This window comes from Coenobita brevimanus, chromosome 114 (genome assembly GCF_032717465.1).
Source record: "Coenobita brevimanus isolate Jiangsu-jjx chromosome 114, ASM3271746v2, whole genome shotgun sequence".
NCBI lineage: Eukaryota > Metazoa > Arthropoda > Malacostraca > Decapoda > Coenobitidae > Coenobita > Coenobita brevimanus.
The window spans coordinates 2,401,416-2,424,578 of record NC_137067.1 but is presented as its reverse complement, the minus strand read 5'-3'; the positions used below and the strand labels follow the sequence as shown (position 1 = coordinate 2,424,578).

Genomic DNA, 23,163 nt, shown 5'->3' with positions numbered 1-23,163 from the left:
AATTACTTGTCCACACTTCACATCCTCACTGGAACTTTGAAATACATGTTGAAAATCAGTCCCATATAAAGTTAGAACTGACACATGACCAGTATCTTTATATATCCAAGGGACATTTTGAAAATTAGTTAATGAATTAGAGATGAAACTTAAAACAGGTCACCTCCCAGAAATTAACATACAGTACAGTACATGTTTGAAAAAGAATGTTGAAAGTTGGTCAGAATTAACACATTACCAGGAAATATGTCCAAAATACACATCCTCACATATCTGGAATAAACTAGGAAAGTGAGAGAGAAAGAGAGAGGGAGAGAGAATGTTTACTGACAGGACACACATCTGCAACTGACATCCCCAAAACACCAATAATAAATACTGAAAGTCAGTCACAGAGATAGCACTACGAGGAGACAGCCAGTTGTTCAGTCTAATGTAAAGATATTCCTCAGATCACATTCTAAAATCAATTAGGGGAACAGTAAAAGTCTGCCACTGAATTACAATTGCTGCATATACCAACACCCTTATACTTAAATTAATACCACCTTAAAGAGACATGGTTGCAAGATCACATCCTCCAATCGTTGAAATGAACGCTGAGTCATAAAGGAAGTGAGGATATGTGTATTTCACATCCTCCAATCAGAGGTACATGTTTAAAGGCAGTCAAAAAGTAAGGCCATGTGCAGAGGATGGAGAGTGAGAGACTAGCTAGGACAGTGTATGCAAGTGGGGTGGAGGGGGGAGAGAGAGAGGAGCAAACCGAGGATGAGATTGAGTAGGGAGGTATATAAGAGGGGGGGATGTAAGTTGGGGGGATGGCAGCAAAATGGCAGGGGACAGGGTGACAGTGGAGGTGATTTGTTTATGGCCACTCCTTATGGGATTAAAGTGTCTGGCTGTAGGTACATTTAAATTTAAAATGAATGTTGAAAGTCAGTCAGAAGGTAAGATGATATATCTGTATTTCACATCCTCAAATATGAACTAAATATTTACAATTAGTCATAAAAGAGAGGAGGGGTGTGAATTGAACAGGGCAGTGAAATGGCGGGGGACAGGGTGACGTGGAGGCGATTTGTTTGTGGCCACCCCGTATAAGGGATTAAGGCATCTGGTAATAGACAGATAGCTAGTAAAAGTTAGGGATTACACATTACCATCATCCTAATATCTTATCATTTAAAGCATCTTGTAAATAAAAGCAAAAATGACTAATGATACAGAGGCTCTTTATATATTTTTTTAAAGACAAATTATTCAGGGTTAGTATTTAATAACCAGGTAATGGACTCACAGACAAATTTTGGATCATTTCTCTCTCGTAACTCAGAATGTGATATGCAAAAATGAGTGTGGAGTTACATGGACAGAGACGAATGATGAAGTGAAGGAGTGGTGTGGTGTTGCTGTGGATGTGTTGCAGAGACTGACAAGAAGAGTGTATGTGAGTTAGGCGGAGGAGGAGACTGGGGATGAAACAGAGAGATGGGATGGAGAGGTATATGAATAAGGAGTTGATTTGAAGAAAGGGAAGTGAGGTGGAGGGGGAGGGGAGACCAAGGATGGGATGGAGAGGTATATGAATGAGGAGAGTTGATTTGAAGAAATGGTAGCCTGATGGTGGAGGACAAGGTGACATGGAGGTGATTTGTTTGTGGCCACCTCTTCTGTGAAAAAGATGTCTAGCTGTAGATAGACAGATAGACACTTAGATAGATTGTAGAAAAGATAGACAGAGAGACATGTGAATAGATTACTGCCATGTCTCCAGGTCTTTCTGCATTAAAGACAGCTGCAAGAGGGAAATTATTACTGTTTACTCTGTAGGAAGGACAGAGATGGGAAAATGCAGAGATTTCCCATGTCTCTAGTTATTCCTGCAAATTAAAGTCTGAGTTACAAGAGGGCATGGTGAGTAGATATGTCTGTGAATCCCACCTCAAGGGTAGATGTGACACTTGTATATCATCAACACTACAGGTACTTTGCTCTCCTTATAGCCTATATATAGAATGCCTGTATTGTCTTTACCCCATAGGCATATTATATTTTGTTTTTCCTACCTGTGGGAGGTGCTGGAGAGGGACACCTTCATGTGGCGGCACTGATATAGCAGGCTGTGGAGCTGTGACGTTATACAGGCCTCCCTCAACTCCCCATCCCCTAAAGGAAGGAATGGTGTCCTGCAGGATGGGGGCAGCTCTATCCTGCAGTCTACTGGGTTCACACTTCAGATGAACTTAGGTTTACAACTACTACTTTACCACTACTGCTGTCTGTGGGTGAATTTAATCTATTTAGAAGGGACATTTAGTAATAAAGGGGAGTGGAGGGGGTTTATCCAGAAACATACAGTACTTACCTTACAAGTGGGACATCCTGAGTTTGGTTCTTATATTGAAGAAGGTGTCTGGGGATACAAAAAATTAGATGTAAAAGGCATTTTTAGTTGAAAAGGATTTAAAAGATATATATTAATAATGTACAAGAAAATAATGACCTGTTCAAAGTAGTAATGAGTAGTAGTAGTAGTAGTAGTAGTTGCAGCCCCAGGCTCATCTGAATGTGAACCCAGTGGACTTCAGGCTGCAGTTGCCCTCTTCCTCCAGCCCACCATCTTCCTTTGGGTGATAGGGAGTGAGCTGTGGGACATTTGTGTAAGTCAGTGGAGCCACCTGGTTATATCAATGCCACTGCAGTACATGAAGGCATCTCTCTAGTACCTATGATAAACAAAAATTGTTAACAATGAGGTGGTACAAGCCTCGTAAACTGGAAAAAAAAGAAAAGATAAAATTAATGGCATGTGTGGGAAGGACTCTCAGGTGTACAGTAAATGAGAATAGCATTTGACTGTTACTGTAGTCTGTTAAACCTCTTCTCTGCAATGACCTTTCTCTCCTTTTCTTTCTTTCTTTCTCACTCTTCCTTCCGTCCTTCCTTCTTTTCCTTCTTTCATTCTTTTTTTTTTTTTTTTTCCTTTTTGCCACCATTCAATTTTGTTCGGCTTAGGATTGATCTTTTGAACTGGAGGGATTAGATGTACTGATACAGCCATTATTTACCCCTCACAACAAGAGGTGTCATCTAAACTGAGTAAAATGTCAGGCAGCAGCAGCAAGAGAGAGAGAGAGGTCACTGGATTGAAGGGGTAAAGGGATGTATTGTAAGTGGCTCTGAGAATTTCCTAACATCTCTTCCATAGCGACTTATTCTGCTCTTTACAATTCGATATCCTGTGGTGGTGGAGGGGAATGCCTTCATGTGGTGGCACTGATATAAATGGACTGTGGAGCTGCCTGGTCATACAAACATCCCTCAATAAAAGATGGTTGAATTGCATGAGAGCAACTTCAGCCTGCAGTCAACTGAGTTCACATTTCCGATCAACCCAGGACCACTACTAATATCCTTTCATATATTATTAATGCAGTGTTATTAAGATGATATAAATAACCATCAGGAGCATGTTAAAATGTAATACGTAAAATAAATCACTATAGAACAGGTGCTAAGAACCCTCCTATGCCACTTACAATATAGACCTCGGTAATATGGGGTCATAGTTTTTCAGATAAGGAAACTCCCTAACACCTCTCCCTTGGCGATTTATTTTTGGATATGACCGGTTAATTTCCTTTTGTACATTATTTATGCAAAGTATGGCAATAATGGAATGATTTATGTAACACAGAGGAGGGCAGTAAGGTGTAATAAGCAAAATAAGTTGCTCAGGGAAAGGTGTTATGGAGCTTCCTTAAGCAACGAGAGAATAGGCCATGGTCAGCGTCATATCACCAGGCATGGCTTAGTGTATGGATTAGTTTTGCTGGGTTGACATAAAAGGACTATGGTGTTATTTATCATTGTCTCTGCTCTGAGCATTGTATATAATATGTTATTAAAGTTGTTATGAAGTTTATACAGAAAAGCAATGTTTTTTTTTTCCACACCCCATACTACGTGTTGTCACCAGTTACAGAAGTACATTTGATTACATATTCAGGTAAATGAGCATACAGCTGTAAATCTGAAACATGGCGATGCTGATTGTGTACTACAGGTGTATGGTACTAAACACAAAGAGTAGCTTCACTGGCAGGATGTTCTATATTACTGGTTCCCACACTTGAATTAATGTCTGGGACTGAGGATGAGATGGAGGCATGGAGTGGAGAGGTGTGTGTTGGTTGGAGGGCAGTGTAATGACAGGGGACAGAGTGATGTGAAGGCAGTTTGTTTGTGACCACCCCTTATGGGATTCAGGTGTCTGGCTATAGATAGAAGAGACATAATTTACCATTTTGATTTTTCTAATAGAAGTTTTTTATTTACAACACAAACATATTTTGCTGACTTAAAAGATGGTTAATAAAGATACAGTATAAGCATCAAGTCAACAGCAAGCAAAATAATCCGAACCTATATGGAATAATTGGGTTTGTCTTCCTTTCTGTCTCAAATAATGGGTAAGGTAATCGGAAACTCATCCCGTGAGCAACTCTGATTAGTTTCAGTTTCTTACAGTAATATTTCCACCACTCTACAGACTCCGTTTACTGACTCAGCCCTAATTTTTAGTCAGGGAAACAGTCACTTATCCCTGAGCAGCAGTATAAGAGAAAGAAACCTCAAGAGTACCCCAAGGAGTGATATTTTGCCCTCACAGACCAATGGAATGATATAGTCCTCCATTTTTCATGTCTTGGAATATTCTGCCCTACACTTTATGAAGCTCTGTGATATGAGGACTTATGCTGTGAGGGGGGTTACTTTTACTGGTATAGGACTGGGACTGGACGTGTTTTGTGAGGGGGTATTACTTTTACTGGTATAGTTTTATTATTCAAGCCATCATTTTGAGAATCTCTTATCACTTCTCAAGAAGATACAAGTGTTTATTACTGGCATATGTTGTGTAGTATTTGTTTTGTTTTGTTTATAAAGGCACCAGCATACTTGCATGTGTCAGTCTTGGTTACCAAATGGTGGCTTTCTGCCTCTCAATCTCTAGTAGCCTCTTTATTTCATTTTATCAAACCTTTTTCTTCCACTAAACACTTGGTGGGTACAGCATGATGCAGTAATGTCATTGCCTTAACAAAAGGTGATGGTAAAGACTGACCAAACATTTTCACAGTATGATAAAGGAGTGAATGTGAGGGATTATTCTGCAGTACATGCGTAATATAAACATGCTGTGTTGGGTGGCAGAAAGACACAGGTTAGAGCTTGAATTCTTTATTTTCTTTAACATTTTGGACTACACAGAACCCAGTCTTTGAAGATGATTTCTGTTTAGCCCACAATGTCAGAAAAAATAAATACTTCGGGCATTAACCTGTATGTCACCCCCACCCAACATTTCTACTTGTCACAGAGGGTCATCTTCATAAATATACTACTTACCTGAACACACCAGTGGCCGTGGTTGGTGGCATAAATATGAGTCTGAAGGCAGTGATGTCTTCTTACGAACAATGATTTATGGTTGCGATACGTAGACAACATCAGAAGTCCATATGATGTGAATGAGCTGGAAAGAATGGTAGTTAGTTAGCTCCAGCAGTTGGATGAATGAGCAGGAAGGTTGGCGGTGATTTAGAAGGGTGGTGTCAGCAATTTGGACCGAAATGGTGTGGTAATAGGGCTGGATGAGTTTGTGATGTAGATGCCAGAAAATATCAGAGGATGTTATGGCAGTTTTTAAAAATAATGTAGAGGCAAAGAAAAATATCACAGAGTAGGTTGTGGCAATAAAAAAGAAAAAAAAAAAATAATGACTCTAAGGAAGTTGAAGCCAGCCAGCTAGAAAATGGTAGGAAGGCAACAGTTCCCCATCTTAAACACAAATGTGATTAAAAACACAGCAGTAGAAGAAAGAAGACCTTGAATGGATAAGAAACATTATATAGAAGAGAACTGGGGAGTTTGGCAAAGGGTGGAAAGTAGGAAAGAAGCAAAGTGCACATGGTATGCTGCAGACATGATAAGTTTGTTGTCATTGTTGTTGTTGTTGTTGGCCTCATTTCTATCGTCATGAACCCAGTGGACTGCCCAAAACTGCTCACTTCAGCAGGGCGTTCATAGAGATCTTTTGAGGGGGATGTGTTGAATGAGGTGGTTTGGATATTGTTAGCACTTGTCTGATATTTGTCTCTTGTTGGAGGGTGATACAACATAGAAGACCAAGGGTGAGAGAAATCTTTTGCAGAAACAATTAACGAGTTCCTTTGTGTTCGTGTTCTCTGGGGTTGGAAGCACTTTTATTTCTTCATATAGGTGATGATATTTGTGGTGTCTGTATATTCTCTTAACGTTCTTATGGTGGTATGTTGAGGGACTGGTGTGGACGGAAAATTATTGGCTGTTATAAGTGGTTCCTTCTGCTGTCCAAAGGTAATGTTAGTTTGGAAGGCAATGTGTGTTTGAGCCTTTGCACTGATGTGTTTGAGCCTTCGCATTGATGTGTTAAGAAGTCATGTGTGTATCTGACTGGGTTAAGAGGGTGATCAGGGCAAATTAGAAATACAGTTCATTTTGTTAGCTGAAGCAATTATTCTGTTTAGCGTGATCCAGCGTCATAGTGAGTGTAGGTACTGTTGAAGCAGACTTGTTAAGCTTTGGAACGCTGTGAGAGTACTGTCAAATCATCAGCATACGACAGTGTTGTTGTCATCAGCAGTGAGGTTGGTAGGTCATAGATGAAGAGCAAAACTCCAGGCATGATAGAAAGTACGAAACTGACTCTACACCACTGAAGGGTAGCACTGTCTTCCATGCTGGCAAGGGGTGTGGTGGGCTTGTAGTTGGTTCAGTTTTATATGTGAGAACCAGGCACCTCTCCCAACTTAAATGCAAAATTGTGATCGCATGAAATTTGATGAGCACAGCTGTGAGGTAAGAATGAGTCTCCTTAGTTACTAGTCAGATCCATTGTCCAGTCTAACCACACTTAGCCATAAACTGAGCTAAAAAGGGTTACAGATACTTCTCTGTTAAAAATAAACCACCAATAGTATGGGTGTAAGGGATGAACTGGGATGGCTGGAAGCTTTGAATCTCACACCTATGACCTCAGTGTGTGGCTGGGATGATATATGTCCCAACACCACACTGGGTTTGTTGGTAGTTTTATTTTATTTTATTTTATTTTTCTGCAAGGAAGAAGGAACCAAATGCTATAATGCCACAAGATTATTCCCTCCAAGAAAAAGTAGAAGCAAAATAACAGTATGTGCTAATACCAGACTCCTCATGAGTGCCGTACCACATAACAGGGCGGGAGGGAGGAAGGAAGGATGGAAGGGAGGGAGGGAGGAAGGAAGGATGGAAGGGAGGGAGGGAGGAAGGAAAAAAGGAAGGAGGGAGGGAAGAAGGAAGGAAGGAAGGAGGGAGGGACAGATGAAGAGGGGAAGGGAAGGAGGGAGGAATTAACCCCTTCATGCTGTTGACATATTTTTTCATTATATTCTTGATACCATCTGACAATTTTACGAAGCTTTGGAGAGGGTGTTCAAACTAGAGGGGTTGGAGTTAGCCTTCATTAACCCCTGGAGTTTTCTAGAGGTCTGTCTTAAGTTGAATAAAATTGTATGGTGGTAACAAGAATGAAATAAAAATGCGTCATCAGATCAAAGGGATCAAACAGACTTGGAACAGAATACAGGATTATTATTATTATTATTATTATTATTATTATTATCATTATTATTATTATTATTACTATTATTATTATTATTATTTCTACTACCACTACTACTACTTCGTGTTTTACCTGTGGATGGGAAAAACAGAGGGGATGATGATGATGTGTTTTCTGTCTGAAGTTTTCCATAACTTTAGCAGACCAATAATTTCTGGTATGCATTACACTGTTTTGTTGATTTTTTTTTTTTTAAATTTTTCATCAGTAAATTATATATTGTAGTGGTGGTCTTTTGATGAAGTACTGTACATCACTTGATTCCTTTCCTGTATTACAGAAAAAAAAAAATAGTTGCATATTATTCCTGCATATTAGCAAAGGTACTTTTTTATTTACTGTATATGCATATTTTGGTGCCATCCCTGCATTAACAATCAGGAGTTGTCACCGGGAGAAGACTGACAGTGTTAGTACTGTACATTAAATGCTTTGTGGGGATGGTGATGACAAAAAGTTGGAAGTGGTAGAGAAGTACGTTAGCGCTGAGAATTGGTTTCTGTTGTAGGGCAGCGGTGGTGTTGGTGTTGGTGTGAGGGGGATCCACGGCTACCCTTGCTCTGTTTGCGGCCGGATGTTTGGCAAGCGGCATCACCTTAAAGACCACATGTACACCCACACGGGAGAACGGCCGTTTCCCTGCCCCATATGTGGGATGGGATTCTCACAGAAATCCAATATGAGGAGGCACGTTCGCTCCGCCCATCCCGAAGTGAAGTACCTCGTTGAAAGGTTCCCTCAGAGCACTTGTCTATGATCACACCCTCAGCCTCAGTGCTTATAGTGAGCTCTGTAGCCAGTGCTCACTGTGTGAGCTGTGGTCTTTGATACTCTCAATAACTATTTTTGTCTTCTTGATGCTTGGTTTGTTGCTAGGGTATCAAGTACTTGTGGTATATTCTTGCCAGTACTGTATACTATTTTGGGTTGACAACTGGATTGTCTGGGAAGATATCTTGTATACCGGTACTGTACTGTGAAAACAGTATTGCTGGCAGTCACTGGGCAATACTGTACCAGGTAACAGAGCTTTTGTATGCTATTTGACATTTCACTTCTATCTTCTAGCCTCAGATATCACAGTAGACTATCATTTTATCTTAGACCTTACTTGCTTGATTTTATATACTCTGTACTGTAGTATTCTGAAAAAGTCTTGCCTTTTTTTTTTTTTTTTTTTTTTTTTTTAAGGAAAAAAATGTCCTAGTATAACATAGTTTTCAGCATGTGTAAATACTGTACTGCGTTACTCAGGTTTATTGTTATGGCATCACTTGTGTTTACCCGTGATTCACAGCAAGGGTTACTTTGATGCTACACTTGTTGATGAGTCAGGAATACAAATGCATCTACAGTATTTTGCATGTCATGGCATAACACCTTCACTGCCATGATGTATTTTTCAGTGTCTTTCTTGTTAGCTACCTCCAAATGATTTTATTTAACTTTTGAATGGTCTCTTATGCTGAAGGGGTTAATGAAAGTTTTATCTAACCCTTCCAGTTCAGAAAGACTCTAAGTGTGGTGGCGGCAAGACTATAATAAAAAATATGTCATAGTACTGAAGGTGTTTATGCGTCCTGTGATTGCTTCAGTCACTGGCTTGACTCCTGCATCACGTGACCAGTCCAGCACACCTGGACGCTGACACAAAAGCAAGGAGACACTAGTCACTTAAAGGGAATGTATTCCCTAAAATCAAAGTTTCCCAACAGTAGATAGTTTTAAGTATGAAACAGTGAACTATTAATGCAACTGTAGCAGCTCATGGTAGTCCACATGTGAACTGCTGAGCTGTACCACTGCAGCTTACATATACACATGTACTAATGTTATTATTTGTTGCCAACTTTGACTGCTGCAGTAGCTGGTAAATAATGTAAAGACCTTTGGGATGGACAGTATAGACTCTGGTGGTGTTTCTGTGGGGTGTATATGAAGGAATTTTGGTATTTGGGTGGTGTGATCAATGCTGGAGGTGGGGTGGAGGCGGCCTCATTGCCAAAATCAGAAGTAGCTACAAGTTCAGAGAAATGTAATCTCTCCTGACAGTGAGGAGACTGTCTCTTCAAAGACGGAACGCGTATGTTGCCTGTGTGAGAAGTGTGATGTTGTACGGCAGTGAAACTTAACAAGTAATGGAGAAGTAACAGGATGGAACTAACTGTTTTGAGGATGGAGAGATGGATGAGTATTGTCTCTTGTGGGACAGGTTGGATAATTCACCACTGATTGAATGGTTTGGATTAAAGTATAGTAGTGAGTGATGTGATGTGAGCAAGACAACTGAGATGCTGTGGACATGTGGAGAGAGTGGAAGAGGTTAACTGATTGTGGAGGATTTTGGATATGAAAGTTGCAGGCAGAGTATCAAGGGGCAGACAAAAAAGCAAGAAAACTGAGGTGGTATGGACGTGTGAAGAGAATGGAAGAGGTCAAACTGAGTGAGGAGGATTATGGATGTGAAAGTTGTAGGCAAAGTGGCAAGGGGCAGACCTAGAGAGACAAGTTGTAGGCAGAGTAGTAAAGAGTAGACCTAAAAAGACATTGGGTGAGGTGTTACTGAAAGACCGTGGGGTAAAGGGACTAGACTGGAAGGGAGTAGATAGAGATTATAAAAAAGATCCAGTAGCCTAAAGAGCCATCAGATGACACCAGGGATTCAGCCATATTCACACTAAATGATTGCTGGCACAGGTGAGAGTTCTGCATCACTATAATCCATGGAACTTCTCACCACACCTTCCTGAATCCACTGTGGTCACTCGTATGGGTGACAGTAATGCAAAATTCCAATCCACACCAGCACACATTAGGTAATGATGCGGCCTTGCGCTTGCTAGAATGACCAAGGCTTTTGAGGTTGTAAATGTTGAAAAGGGAAGTTGTAAATGCTGATAATGTACAATATAAACTTTTAATCACATTTCTTGAGACTGGGTGGCTGTTTTGTGCCATTTAGAGTTGATTCGTATTTTATTTAGTGCTGTTCTTATTAATAAATATTTGAATCACTTGTTGTTATTGTTTATCACCCTTGTGTAGGTAAATATTCCTTCACATAAACAGAAAATAATATAAAGGGGAGAAAAAGAATCTGGTTACTTTATCTCTCTCTCTCTCTCTCTCTCTCTCTCTCTCTCTCTCTGTCATGAATTAAAGTGTAAGTAATATAGGGTGGAAAAGCAAAAATCCATTCTTACCTTATTTCTTTCTCTTTCCAGTATCACCACATGTCACATTGTTTGGTGTTTGCTCTCTCTCTCTCTCTTTTTTCCTTGACAAACATTGCCCTGATTTCTTGCTGTTTTTCAGTTGATTAAATAACAGACCTGGAAGGAATATAAATAAATAATAGTGGTGGAGTAGAAAATCAAGAGTGATGATACATGGGAATTACTGCTTCATAATATCATGTCTGTTTACCAAATACACAGACAAAACATCATAGCCATCACTGTACCTTATATAGCATTTTTAAAACAGTTTTTATTTATGGCATCATTTTTATTTTATTATTCGAACTTTCAGGCAATTATATTTGGCTTTTGAACTGGAGAGACTTTTTGAACTGGGGTATTAGATGTGGATTTTATTGACCTCTCCAGTATGATTTGTTTTTTTTCTTTTTCTTTAGCTGAATGAGTTTTTTGGGGGAGGTATCAAGCATGTTAAAAAGAGACCATTAATTTATCCCATCCCTAGGTGGGAAAAAGATCATGATGATAATGAAATTTTTGTCCAGCGTTGACGCTGACTGGGAATAAAATTAAAATTGTGAGAGCAATATCATATGTGAATGTTGCCAGTGTGGCAATAGGTTTATTTTTATGTGAAGCCAGTGGACTGGAGACTGTAAGTTCCCCTTCTGAAGCCCACCATCTTCCTTTTGGGGGACGGAGGGAGTTGAGGGATGACTGTATGGTAGGCACTGGAGCTGCCAGTGTACTGTATATTGTTGCCACCATGCGAAGATGTCCCCGTCCATCACCACTGTATGTGTATAATTAGTAATACACTGGTGAAGACAGTGATGTAGAACTAGTAATAACAGCCTGGTGGTGAGAGTGATGTAAAATATACTATAGGAGTGTGATGTAGAGAAGCACCGTCACTCGTTTGTAAATGTGGTAATGTGTCAGCGTAGATGATGCTTTAGAGGCATGAAGGTGATGGCAGCACACTGAGGACTGTTGTTCCTTCAGCAGGGGTCAGGCCAGGAAGGAGTCAGCAGAGGGAGATTCGTCGCCTCACCACCAGTGTCAGTGCCAGTGCCCTCCCCTCTTGGCCGGAGTCATGCCCCGGCGTCACTTCCCCAATCACCACGTCCTCCACCATTGCGTGCTCATTCGCCACACGCCTCAACATCACTTGCCCAGACAACACGTGTTCCACCATCACATGCTGAGTCCTCATGTGCACCACTGCTGCATGCCCAGTCACCATATGCCCCAACATCACTTGCCTCACTGCCCCGTGCCCCTCCACCACAGCTCCCCCTCACAGTAACACCAAGCGAACAGGAACTCTGGGCTAGAAACCGATGGCAGTGTCCGCACCCAGAGTGTGATTATGTGACGCACTGTGAGTCCAAGCTGACCGTGCACTACAGACGCCATACTGGGGAGAAGCCCTTCGCCTGCCCTCACTGCTCCTTCAAGAGTGCACAGAAGGGAAACCTTAACGTGCACATCAAGAAACATCACATCACCGCAGTCACCCAGAACTATCAAGATTCCGGCAATATGTATTATAACAAAAACTAGTCAAAAATACATCACAGAATTTCAAGTGAGATGCTTTGTTTATGTTGAGAGGATGGCAGATTGGTGCAGAAAGTGAGAAATGTGACCACTGGGGGTAGGGTTGTGAGAGGCAGACCAAAAAAGACCTGGATGAGGTCATAGAGTGTTACCAAAGAGATAAGGGACTGCATAGGGAGACTGCCAGAGACCGAGCAGCATGGAAGGCCACCATTAGGTGGCCAAGGCTAATGCATGTAGTCATGTTGAAGCCTTTATAAATAATGTGATATAATAGGTAAAGCTTAATGTTGACATCAAGAAACATTACTTTACTGCACTGACCCAAATATATCAAGATACTGTCAGAGCATACAATGAAAAGAACAGGTACAGCTGCCCTCACTGGATGCTCGTCCATACTCTTCCTTTGAACTGATGTAGAAGGGAAACCTCTGTGTTTGTATCAAGAACCATTGCTTTATCGCACTGGCCCAGAAATATCAAGATAATGGCACTGTGTACTATAAGAACTAGTCAAGGTCTCTACCTATTAATCTACAGCCAGATGACCTAGTTCTGTAAGAGGCAGCCACAAACAAATTGCCTCCATGTCATCCTGTCTCTTGCAATTTTGCTTCCCTTCCCCCAGCTTACATCCCCCTTTTTCATATACCTCTCCACTCCACCCTCCATCTCATCCTTAGTACACAACAAAATTTGAGTCATATAAACAAATAAAATGATGAGCACAGTGCATTATTTATCCATTCTTGAAACTGCATACTTTCTTTGCCATATATAACCTGTTATTATTGGTATATCGGTATATCAGTTGTATATAATGCTGTATTTCTATTTTCATTCACTATGCAAATACCTGAAATCTTAATAAATACAGTACAGTGGTTGACTTGGGACATTACTAATATTTTCATTTGTAATATCAGCTGTTGTTGGAGGTTTGGTAGACATTATTGTACAGTACTGTTCTAGTTTTGTAAGACTCAAAGTGACAATACATATTACCCAGCCAATACTGGAATTTTTTGTGATCCTTCAATTAATCATAGATTCTGAAATGAGTTGGGGAATGTGTTATACAGTATTTTGTCTTGTTTAACCAAAAAAAAACATAAAACATTTAAGTGAGAGATACTTCTGACTCAAAGGCAAGAGGATAAAAGTTTGGGGGGAACCTATGACAGCTCTAAAGAATTACACCACAAGCAACTATAAATAAATAAATGGGCTACTCTTTATCAGCATAATTGTAATACATGGAGCCTTTATACATGATATGACAATTTACTACCTGTACAGCACCTACTGCACTATTTATACACATCATACCTTTATCATCCCATCAGAAAAGTACGATCCAGAAGCAAGGCTACCAGTATACATATTTGAGGCAAATATGGCCAGGTGCTTAACAGTGAGTGGCGTTGTGTGATTAGTAAACCTTAACCACCCACATAGGTGGTGTTACCGGAAGCCCAAATAAAGTACAGTACTTCCTGTATGTTAAATATCATTTTAACAATTGATACATGTGGGGGATACTAGGGTAGTAATATGCAAAATAAATGCTGTAATTAAGAAAGATGTGTTGCAAACTCTCTAATGCCACTTAGAATACAACTCCTAGGTTCATATTCTTGTCGGGTAAGGAGGCTTCCTAGCACCTTTTTCTTAGTGATTTATTTTCCAAACTATCCATTCAAATCCTCCATATTTGCTTCTTGTATCTTTTTAATATCGACACAGATCACTTGAATAACAGACAAAAATATAGGAATGGAGAAGAATCAGAAATAAACTGGTAAGGAAGAGATGTTAGTGGGTGAGAAGGTGCCCTAACACCTCTTCCTCAGTGATTTATTAATATCCCCTTTTATATTTCATGCATTTTTTTTAATACTGACATAGATCTCCTGAATAACACACAAGAGAATAGTAATGGAGCAAATCAGAAATAATTTGATAAGGAAGAGGTGTTAGTAAGCTTCTTCATTTGACCAGAATGTTGTCCTTAGATGCAAAATATGACGTTTCTCGGATACAGTGTTATGTTTCTGCGCCTTAGTAAAATTCATACTTGTATTAACCCATTTTCTATGATGACATTTTTATTTTAAGGTATTTTTGGCACCCCCAGATTATTTTGAGTTGAAAGAGAAAGTTTGAAAAGATGGGTTAGGTAAAGTGTTTGTTAACCAAGTAGAGAGGGGGGGGGGGGACAGTGGTCAGATGCCTAGAGGAGTGATCTCATGGCCAAAAGGACGCAAATTTGATTCTAGGCTACACTCGGACAGGGACTGGACTGATGATTTGAACTTTCCATTTAAAAAAAAAGTAGAGAGGAGATAATGCAAAATGGACCATCCTGTTTCCTTGTGGTGTAAACTGAAGATATTTTAACCATTATGTAACTGCTGATTGTGTGGTGTCATAATCCCTGGAACACTATGATGCCTCTTTATATTTTATTCTGGGATAAGGGACTGAATAAGGAGGCTGAAAGAGATTGAGCAGCATGGAGAGCCACCAATAGGTGACCAAGGCCAACGCATGCAAGCCTTTATAACAGTACCATTCTTGCTATCTCCAGATGATGTTATTCCAGCTAAAGAGAGACTTTTTGAGATGGAGGGGTTAGATACAGCCTTCATCAATGCATCAATCTTTTCTTCCAAGTTGAAACAAACTGTCTTGAGATATCAGATCTTTTTTTCCAAGTTGAAACAAACTGTCTTGAGATATCAAGAGTAAAATTGTGAAATGCACCAATGTACTGAAAGGCCTAACAGTTTTGTCGTCTCCACATGTACTACCACAAGCAAAAGTTCACTGACAGTCCCCTGCCTGTATTGTGTCCTGCCTTCCATATTTCTCATTCTCCCTTGAGTGTCAGAGAGTATCCTTCCTTATCATAATCAACTGCTGTGAGGCTGAAATCGCTAACACATAAATATTTCATGTAACACTCTTCCTGCCTTCCATAATTCTATTTCCTCCCCAACTTTCAGAGAGTATCCTTCCTTCTTTCATTTAGTTGTGTGCTTCAAATTACAGTACTGTACTATCAGAAAAACTATTGCATACGACACCTCCAATATTCAGAGTGTATCATCTCTTCTCAAACCCTTGTTGTGCATTTCATGTTGTCATCACATAGAAATACTGTATTGTCATCACATAGAAATCTTGCATGTCATCATCCATCGTCACAAACAGCAGGGAAATGTTGGCGAACTTTCAGTTATGACAGTACTTGTAGAGGAGAAATTTGTTGTTCTGTAGAATGCTAACATGAAAAGAAAATCAAAAGTCTCCATTAAATTCATTGTTCTTGACTGTAGAATTGGGTAAATATAAACACGAAACAGAAAATGAAAAAAAGGCTCCATTTGTGAATTGCTCCTCTCTTTCTTCTAGGGCCGAGGAGGGCAGGCGAATGCTGGTGGGGACTTTAAGCCATACTCTTGCGTCTACTGCCCAAAGAGATTTTCACGGCGGGACAACCTAACCCTCCACTTAAGGACTCACACTGGGGAGAGGCCGTACCGCTGCCCCCACTGTGACTATAGGACCACCATAAGTTCAAACGTGTATCGACATATGCGTAATAAGCATCAGCGGGAGGTTGACGGAAAGCCGCTATATCAGAGACCCGAGGGGAAGGCAATATATCAGAGGTCCTCATACCTTCTCCCAAGTGGGGATACGGAAATGATGAGGGGCAGGGTGCAGCACTTGTCTTAAAACAGAAGCCAGGGGATATGAAATGAAAGGGGGGAGGGTCCACTATTTGTCTTGAAAGGGCAGCCCAAAGGATATGAAAGAAAAAAAGGGGAGGGTGCATCATTTGTCTTGAAACAGCACAGGGGATACTGAAATAAAATGGGGGAGGGTGCACCATTTGTCATGAAATGGCATAGGGGACACGGAAATGTTAAGGGAAAAGCTGCATTACATCGACAGAGTTCCACAGTTGACTGTACCAGTTGCATAGAAAAAGTCATGATATTTTGGTACATCCCTGAATTATAATGAGGATTTTTCTTGCTTTACATTCACTAAAAAAATATTTGTAACCCCTGGGTGCAGTAAACTCTGAAATAATTTGTAAAAGTGAAACCGTGTTCATTTTGTACTGTTAGTGGGTTAGAATCCTTGGTCCCTGTGTCATACTGTACCACACCACAAGGGTAACCAATATTTTTTTTAGTGGGTGTACATTGCACTGTCAGAGCACCTATAGTTGGTGTGTTTTCACCTGATGAAACTGGGCTACTCCCATAACTTAAATACTGTACTGTATATACTAAAAGTCGTATACTTAAATTTTAAGTTACAGTGTGTAGTGCAAACCCCTGATTTTTGAAAGTCAGTCATGGAGCATCCGTGGTCATTACGTGTGGCCTGCCTGCATCCCACACTACACAGTGGTCAAACTGAGTCTTCTTGGTTACTAGACAAATAAGCCCTCCATTATGACTAACCCTGGCCATCATCTGATTCAAAAGAAGTTAGGAATCCTTGTCAGGTTAGAGTAATATATATATATAAATAACTGCTGCACCATTTGTTGTAATGTCAGTATCATATTGCAGCATTTATAAGGAGGCAAATTTGTAAGGTATAGCCTATTTGATCTACACTGAGAAGAGATGAGCCTTAAGATTTTGAAAGCTGTCAGCTGGTTGGTTGTCAGAGCGCATTCATCATTAATGATGCGTTTTAAATTATTTTTATTACGAGGGTTCCATTAACCGTATGACGATAAGATTGCCCAAGTGAAATAGTATATATAGTTATTTGCATAGATTAATTTTAAAACAGTGCCCAACAAAGTATATCAGATGGTCTAGACAAGTTTGAAATTTTAAATTCTCTGGACAAATCAAAACAAGTCAAAGTAAAGTTTTACAAGTACCTTGATTTTTTCTCATGTTCCGGCAAATTAAGGTGAATCATGTCATTACTGTGATAGTTTGTAAAATCTAATCTAGCATGTACTGCATGATGGTGGGGGAGGGGGGTAGGCCACTCGTGGGATGTCCCACTTGACTAAGTAGACGAATGTTCAAATTTATTTGAGAACATTTTGCCGTTGCATCAGTGTGTGTTATGCTTTGTACTTTTGCATCATCAATAAGTTTTCTATCTTTTTAGTTTCAAATATCTAGTTACAACATACAGAGATGACAGGGTATGGGCTGTGGGATGTTTAAAAATGACGGTGACACATTGCTTCATCACCCATGGCTACGGGTCAGTTTTATTGGAGTTCCGATGTTTTACTAAGTTAGATATTAAAAAATGTTGCAGTAATGACAGTTCTTCTTAATTTGCCTGAACATGGGGGGGAAAATCAAGGTACTCGTAAAACTTTACCTGAATATTTTTATTTGTCCTGAGAATTCAAAATTTCCAACGTATCTAAACCATCTGATTAACTTTGCAAGGTCCCGTTTTTCAATTAATCTAGAGTGCATTCATTATTAATGATTCAGTTTAAATTACTTGTTTACTATATGGGTTCCAATAACCATTTAACAATAAGATTACCCACATAAAATAGTATACTGTATCATCATCATCATCATTCAATCCTACGCTGTCCCATGAGAAGCGTAGGAGCCCGGGGCTAGGCAAGTTGGTCCTGACATTTAAGATGAGAGTGACCAGCCTCACTCATCCCTGAGTGACATTACATGAGCAATAAACCCCAACCACCCCTTGGATATAAACCTTCACCAGCTTAATCAGATTGGAGCACCTTTATTACCCACTAAACCACCAGGTGCCAAAATTTGGTTATATGGTTACCACCCAGCATAGTAAATGGTTTCCTGGTGTACAGGAAACCATTTGGCATGTGACTTTAAACTGAGTGACAAGCCAGATGGTTTCCTGTACACCAGGAAACTCTTCTCAGAGTTGATCAAATAGGCTTGAGTTAAAAATATTACTGTATAACTAAACATCTCCTATACAATTTTATTTTTATAATTTCTCTTGGAAGAACTGATTTTGTAGAGAATGAAAGCACTAACATAGTTATGAAATTTAAAAAACAACTTCCATGAAATTTTGTTTGGTAATTTGGTTGGTAGTGAAGTACAATACCACCTACTGTCTTGGATCTAATACTGTAATTGTAGTAATGCCTACGCTAAACTAAGCCTGTTAATTAAGTCATGTAATGTACGTGTTTGGTGTGTGTTGTGAATTATCCCTGTCATAATCTTCCATCTCTTGAGAGTGGTTATGAGAATTTGTCAACACTGTATATATAATGAATCTGATAAGTTATTGAAGAGCATTGACTATATTGCATTGATGTCACTTATATTCCCTTGTACAGTAACATAAGGCATTTGACGGTAATCCACCCAGTCACTATATGATTTGGGCAAAATCCTAAACCAAGCACAGGTGGGTCCTCTTATACAAATGGGATGTGGTAATGGAGGACTGTGTGGGTAACGGGAAGTCGTACAACGGATGGAAAAAAAATAGGATAGCAAAACTAGTACGACGGAGTACGTAACTTATGGAGAAAATAGAGTTAGGTTGACTGATCCTGCTGACATCACCAAATTTGTGTTTAAATTTCCCACTCTCGTATCATCTGTTTCTGGTACAGGAGATGCTTGTATGACAGGACCTGCCTGTATATGTCCAGTAGTAGCAAGAGGTTGACATGATAACTACAGTATTGCAACACTGATGAAAATAATGTTATCTAAAAACAATATCTTAAACAGCAGTACCTACTCTGCTTTGCTGTTAAGTAAGAAAACCAGTAAACCTTCACTTATAATAATAATAAAGTTTCTGTCATATGTAAAAAGATGTGTGTGTTTCATAATGATGACCACATATATTCACAGCTTCTAGTATTGTACAAGGTTTGAATAATATTGCTGCATATTTAAGCCAAGGGTGGGCTTCCTTAATGTGGACTAATTCAAACAGAGTCAGCCGTTGAGTACATGTGTTGCCTCTTAAAGAAATCCGCACTATGGAAAAATGTGAAAACTGTTATAAAAGGTTTCCCAGCTTTAGGCCATTCCTCTAAAGCCATCCTTTTTCATGTACATCTCTACCAACACACCTTGCCAACACACACATTAACAATTTACTATACTGTATTATACATACACACAGCACACACAAAACACACACAGAACATATATACACCCAACAAAGCTCTTACAATAACCTCCAAAACACACACACACACACACACACACATGGCAGCTGGAATGTCACCACACTCAGCCCAAGCCACATTATTGGTGTTCCTGACCATGGTGAAATAATAAATAATAATAATAATAATAATACAAATAATAATAATAAAAACCAAAAACAATAGGTAGAGGAATAAAAGAATGCACTATATTATGTCTTACTTAAGGGGTGACTGTGTTGTCCAGACTGTGTGAGAATCCTGAGTTAGGGACAGTGCTGTAGAAAGGCAGAGTGTTTGTGTGTGAGAAAACATTTGAGTAATTTATTTTGATTTTTAATTCATGAAGGTATGGTTAGCACTGATTTATTTTGTAAGGAAATAAATAAAAGATAAAAAAAAAAAAAAATCCCTCTCCATCTCTTCCATACTAAAGGATGTTTTTGTGTAAACTCAAATTTTGGGACACTCTGATTTTGGGGGGGACACTCTGATTAGGGGTAATTTAAATCCTGTGCCAGTAGATTAAAAGCTAATGATGTACCACAGATGCCATGTTTTAGATTATAGCATATCTGTAGTATTGTTTTATTTATTTTTAAATGTAATGTTAGGTCTGTAGTTAGTGCTCTCTCTCTCTCTCTCTCTCTCTCTTTGTTCTGTAGTTAGTGCTCTCTCTCTCTCTCTCTCTCTCTCTCTCTCTGTAGTTAGTGCTCTCTCTCTCTCTCTCTCTCTCTCTCTCTCTCATGGGAATCATTTAGGCCTGTATTATTGTCAGTGTAGGAGATTGTCAAACACATCTTCCTAAGTGATTTAATCTGCATACTACCCCAGATGATTCTTTTGTTTTCTGTGTATTTCCATTCAGTATACAAATTAAAAAAAAGCAAGTAACAATATTAACGTACTCTTTAAAAAACAATCAATTTCTTTAATCCAAGGAAGAAGGACCCAAAGGCTGATAGAGGAAGTGGTGCATGAGAGCCTCCAAAACATAGAATAATACAGACCCTAATGTTGAAACCAAAGTCGGCTGGCTGTGTGTGTGTGTGAAGGTTATTTATTTCATCCTATTGCAACAGTGAAGATGGCTTTGTATTGTGTGTGTACTCTGTTTGATATGAAAAATACAAATAAATGCATAGCCACTGTAGTTTGATTTTTTTATGAATCCTACAAATGAAAAGACAGGAACTGTCTTAATGGTGCTGTATATGAAATTCTTCATATAATTTAGACATATGTTACAAAATGTCATTACTTTCTTCAAAATATCACTTTCTGCAATATCACTCATATTGTTTGTATTGTTTATAAAGGCTCCAACGTGCTTGCGTATGTCGGTCTTGGTCACATAATGGTGACTATCCACATTTGTCAGTCTCTGGCAGCCTCCCTGTTCAGTCCTTTATCACTGAGGTCACATTCCATGACCTCATCCCAGGTCTTTTTCGGTCTGCCTCTCGCAACCTTACTCCCAACGTTCACACTCCTCACCTTCTGCACCCAGCTGTCACACTCCATCCTCTCCACATGCCCAAACCATCTCAATCTACCCCTGCTCATCACAACACCAACACATTCCCATCCCATCCTTCCTCTCAACTCTTCAGTCATAATCCTAGCTCCCCCAGGCTTTGCATTCAAGGACGCACTACACATCCATCTAATCACCGTCACTACTTTCTACATCATATCACAGCTTTTCTCTATACAACTGGTGCTGTAAATTGGGGGAGACTGCCAAATTAGCCTAATAAATACCAACAGAGCTTACTTGATAGTAAAAAAGGTTATGAGGAAGAGGTGGAGGGATGAGAGAGGTAGGTGAATGAGGGTGGTGTGAGATGAAGGAAAAACAGCATGATGGCAGAGGACAGGGTGATGCAGAGGCACACTGTTTGTGGCCATCCCCTCTGGGATGAAGGCATCTGGCTGTAGTTTGATAAGCTAGATATAGCGAGGTGTTTGTGTGTTGGTGATATAAAGATAACTGGCCTAAATCTGGTGTGTATTTTAGGGCGGTGGAGGGAAGTCATCGGTGTGGGCCAGAGCGCTGGCTGGGCACTCCCTCGGGGCCAGCCACCAGTGCACCTACTGCCCTAAGAGGTTCTTCCTCCGATCTGACTTGACCCGACACCTTCGGACTCACACTGGGGAGAAGCCGTTCAAGTGTCCCTACTGTGACCACAGCACGGCCATCAAGTACAACCTCAAGAAGCACCTCATCAGCCGACACAATGTGGTTGAACATGGCATAAAGATGGAGGCTCTGCAAGGTGTGTTGGATCCTCGTTGACAAGGTCAACAGTACTGTTGCCCTCACCTCTACCTCTCTAGCTTAGTGCCTTCACATCACTATGGGTTATCACCTTAACCCAACGTTCTCTTATGCCTCATATATTTTCATGATTTACATTGATTAAAGTGGCATAAAAGTTAGTATCACAGTTTTGACCTTTTACAATAAAATTTTCACTTGTGGCCACATACTGTACTAGTGTTAGTGATTGACAATGTAACATAACTTGCAGTCACCCACGGTATGTGTTGCTGAACGCTGACTCCTTGTTTTAGGGCGTCAACAATCAAACGACACATCATCGTTTGGCAGTAGTAGCCAGAGTTTCTCTTGGGGCAGCTCTGCCGTGCCAACACTGCCGGCAGTCTTGTCTCTGCTGCAGCGAGAGAACATTCTGGCACCTTCAGCTGGCAGGAGTCTGGCTAATGAAGTAGCAGACAGTATTGCATCATTGTCATGGAGCACCACCACCAAGGTTCCCCTCTCAACTGGGTACCAACCCCCGAAAGACAGTACCAACATCCAGGGCATTGCATCCAGCAGCTGTCCTTCAATGGATGCCTCAGAGAGTGTTGCATCTCAATCATGGAGCACCAGTCAGTCTGCACCCTTGCCACAGTTCAACCCTCCACAAGAACCAGATAACCTGCCTGGTTCAAGTGTCTGTACATCACAAGACTCAGCCAATAACCAGGGGGCACAAAGCTGGAATCCCAGCACTGGAGACTTGGACCTGCCCATGTTTCCTTCCCTGCAGGACTGTGATGCTCTGCCAGCCTCCTCCTCTGATAGGTATTTGACAGGTGGCCCCACAGAGAATGTGTCAAATGTATCATCACAGTCGTGGAGTGCAGGTGCAACTCCACACCTGCCAGCGATACATTCCTCTCAAAACCTGGAAAATGCAGCAGGTGTTGCCTCCAGCACATGTCCCTCCAGTGACACTGTGGACAGTGGAGCCTCACATTCCACCAGCGACACAGAGTAGTCACCACCTGCCCTGGTACTGCCCTGCTCTGTCAGGCTCTCAACTAGGTGAGCCGCACCCATACTGTCTCTCTCAACAATGGTTCAGTACCATAATGCATCTGTTCATGCTGGACAGAGATCCTTAACACCTTTCAGCTCAGTTGACAAAAATTTGTAGTTAGTTTACTAGGTCTGTTTGACCACCAAAGAAAAGAAATCATTAGGCTTATGG

General features: G+C 40.3%; 1 protein-coding gene across 1 annotated transcript in view; it reads left to right on the top strand.

The window, feature by feature from the left end:
- The window catches only part of LOC145418472 (uncharacterized), a 38,914-nt gene extending 15,964 nt beyond the window's left edge, over positions 1–22,950 (top strand). The window contains exons 6-7 of the mRNA XM_080286894.1: positions 21,681–21,939; positions 22,238–22,950. Of these exons, the coding sequence (XP_080143020.1) occupies positions 21,681–21,939; positions 22,238–22,950 (972 nt within the window). The remainder of the gene's footprint in view (positions 1–21,680; positions 21,940–22,237) is intronic.
- Positions 22,951–23,163: the final 213 nt, after the last annotated feature.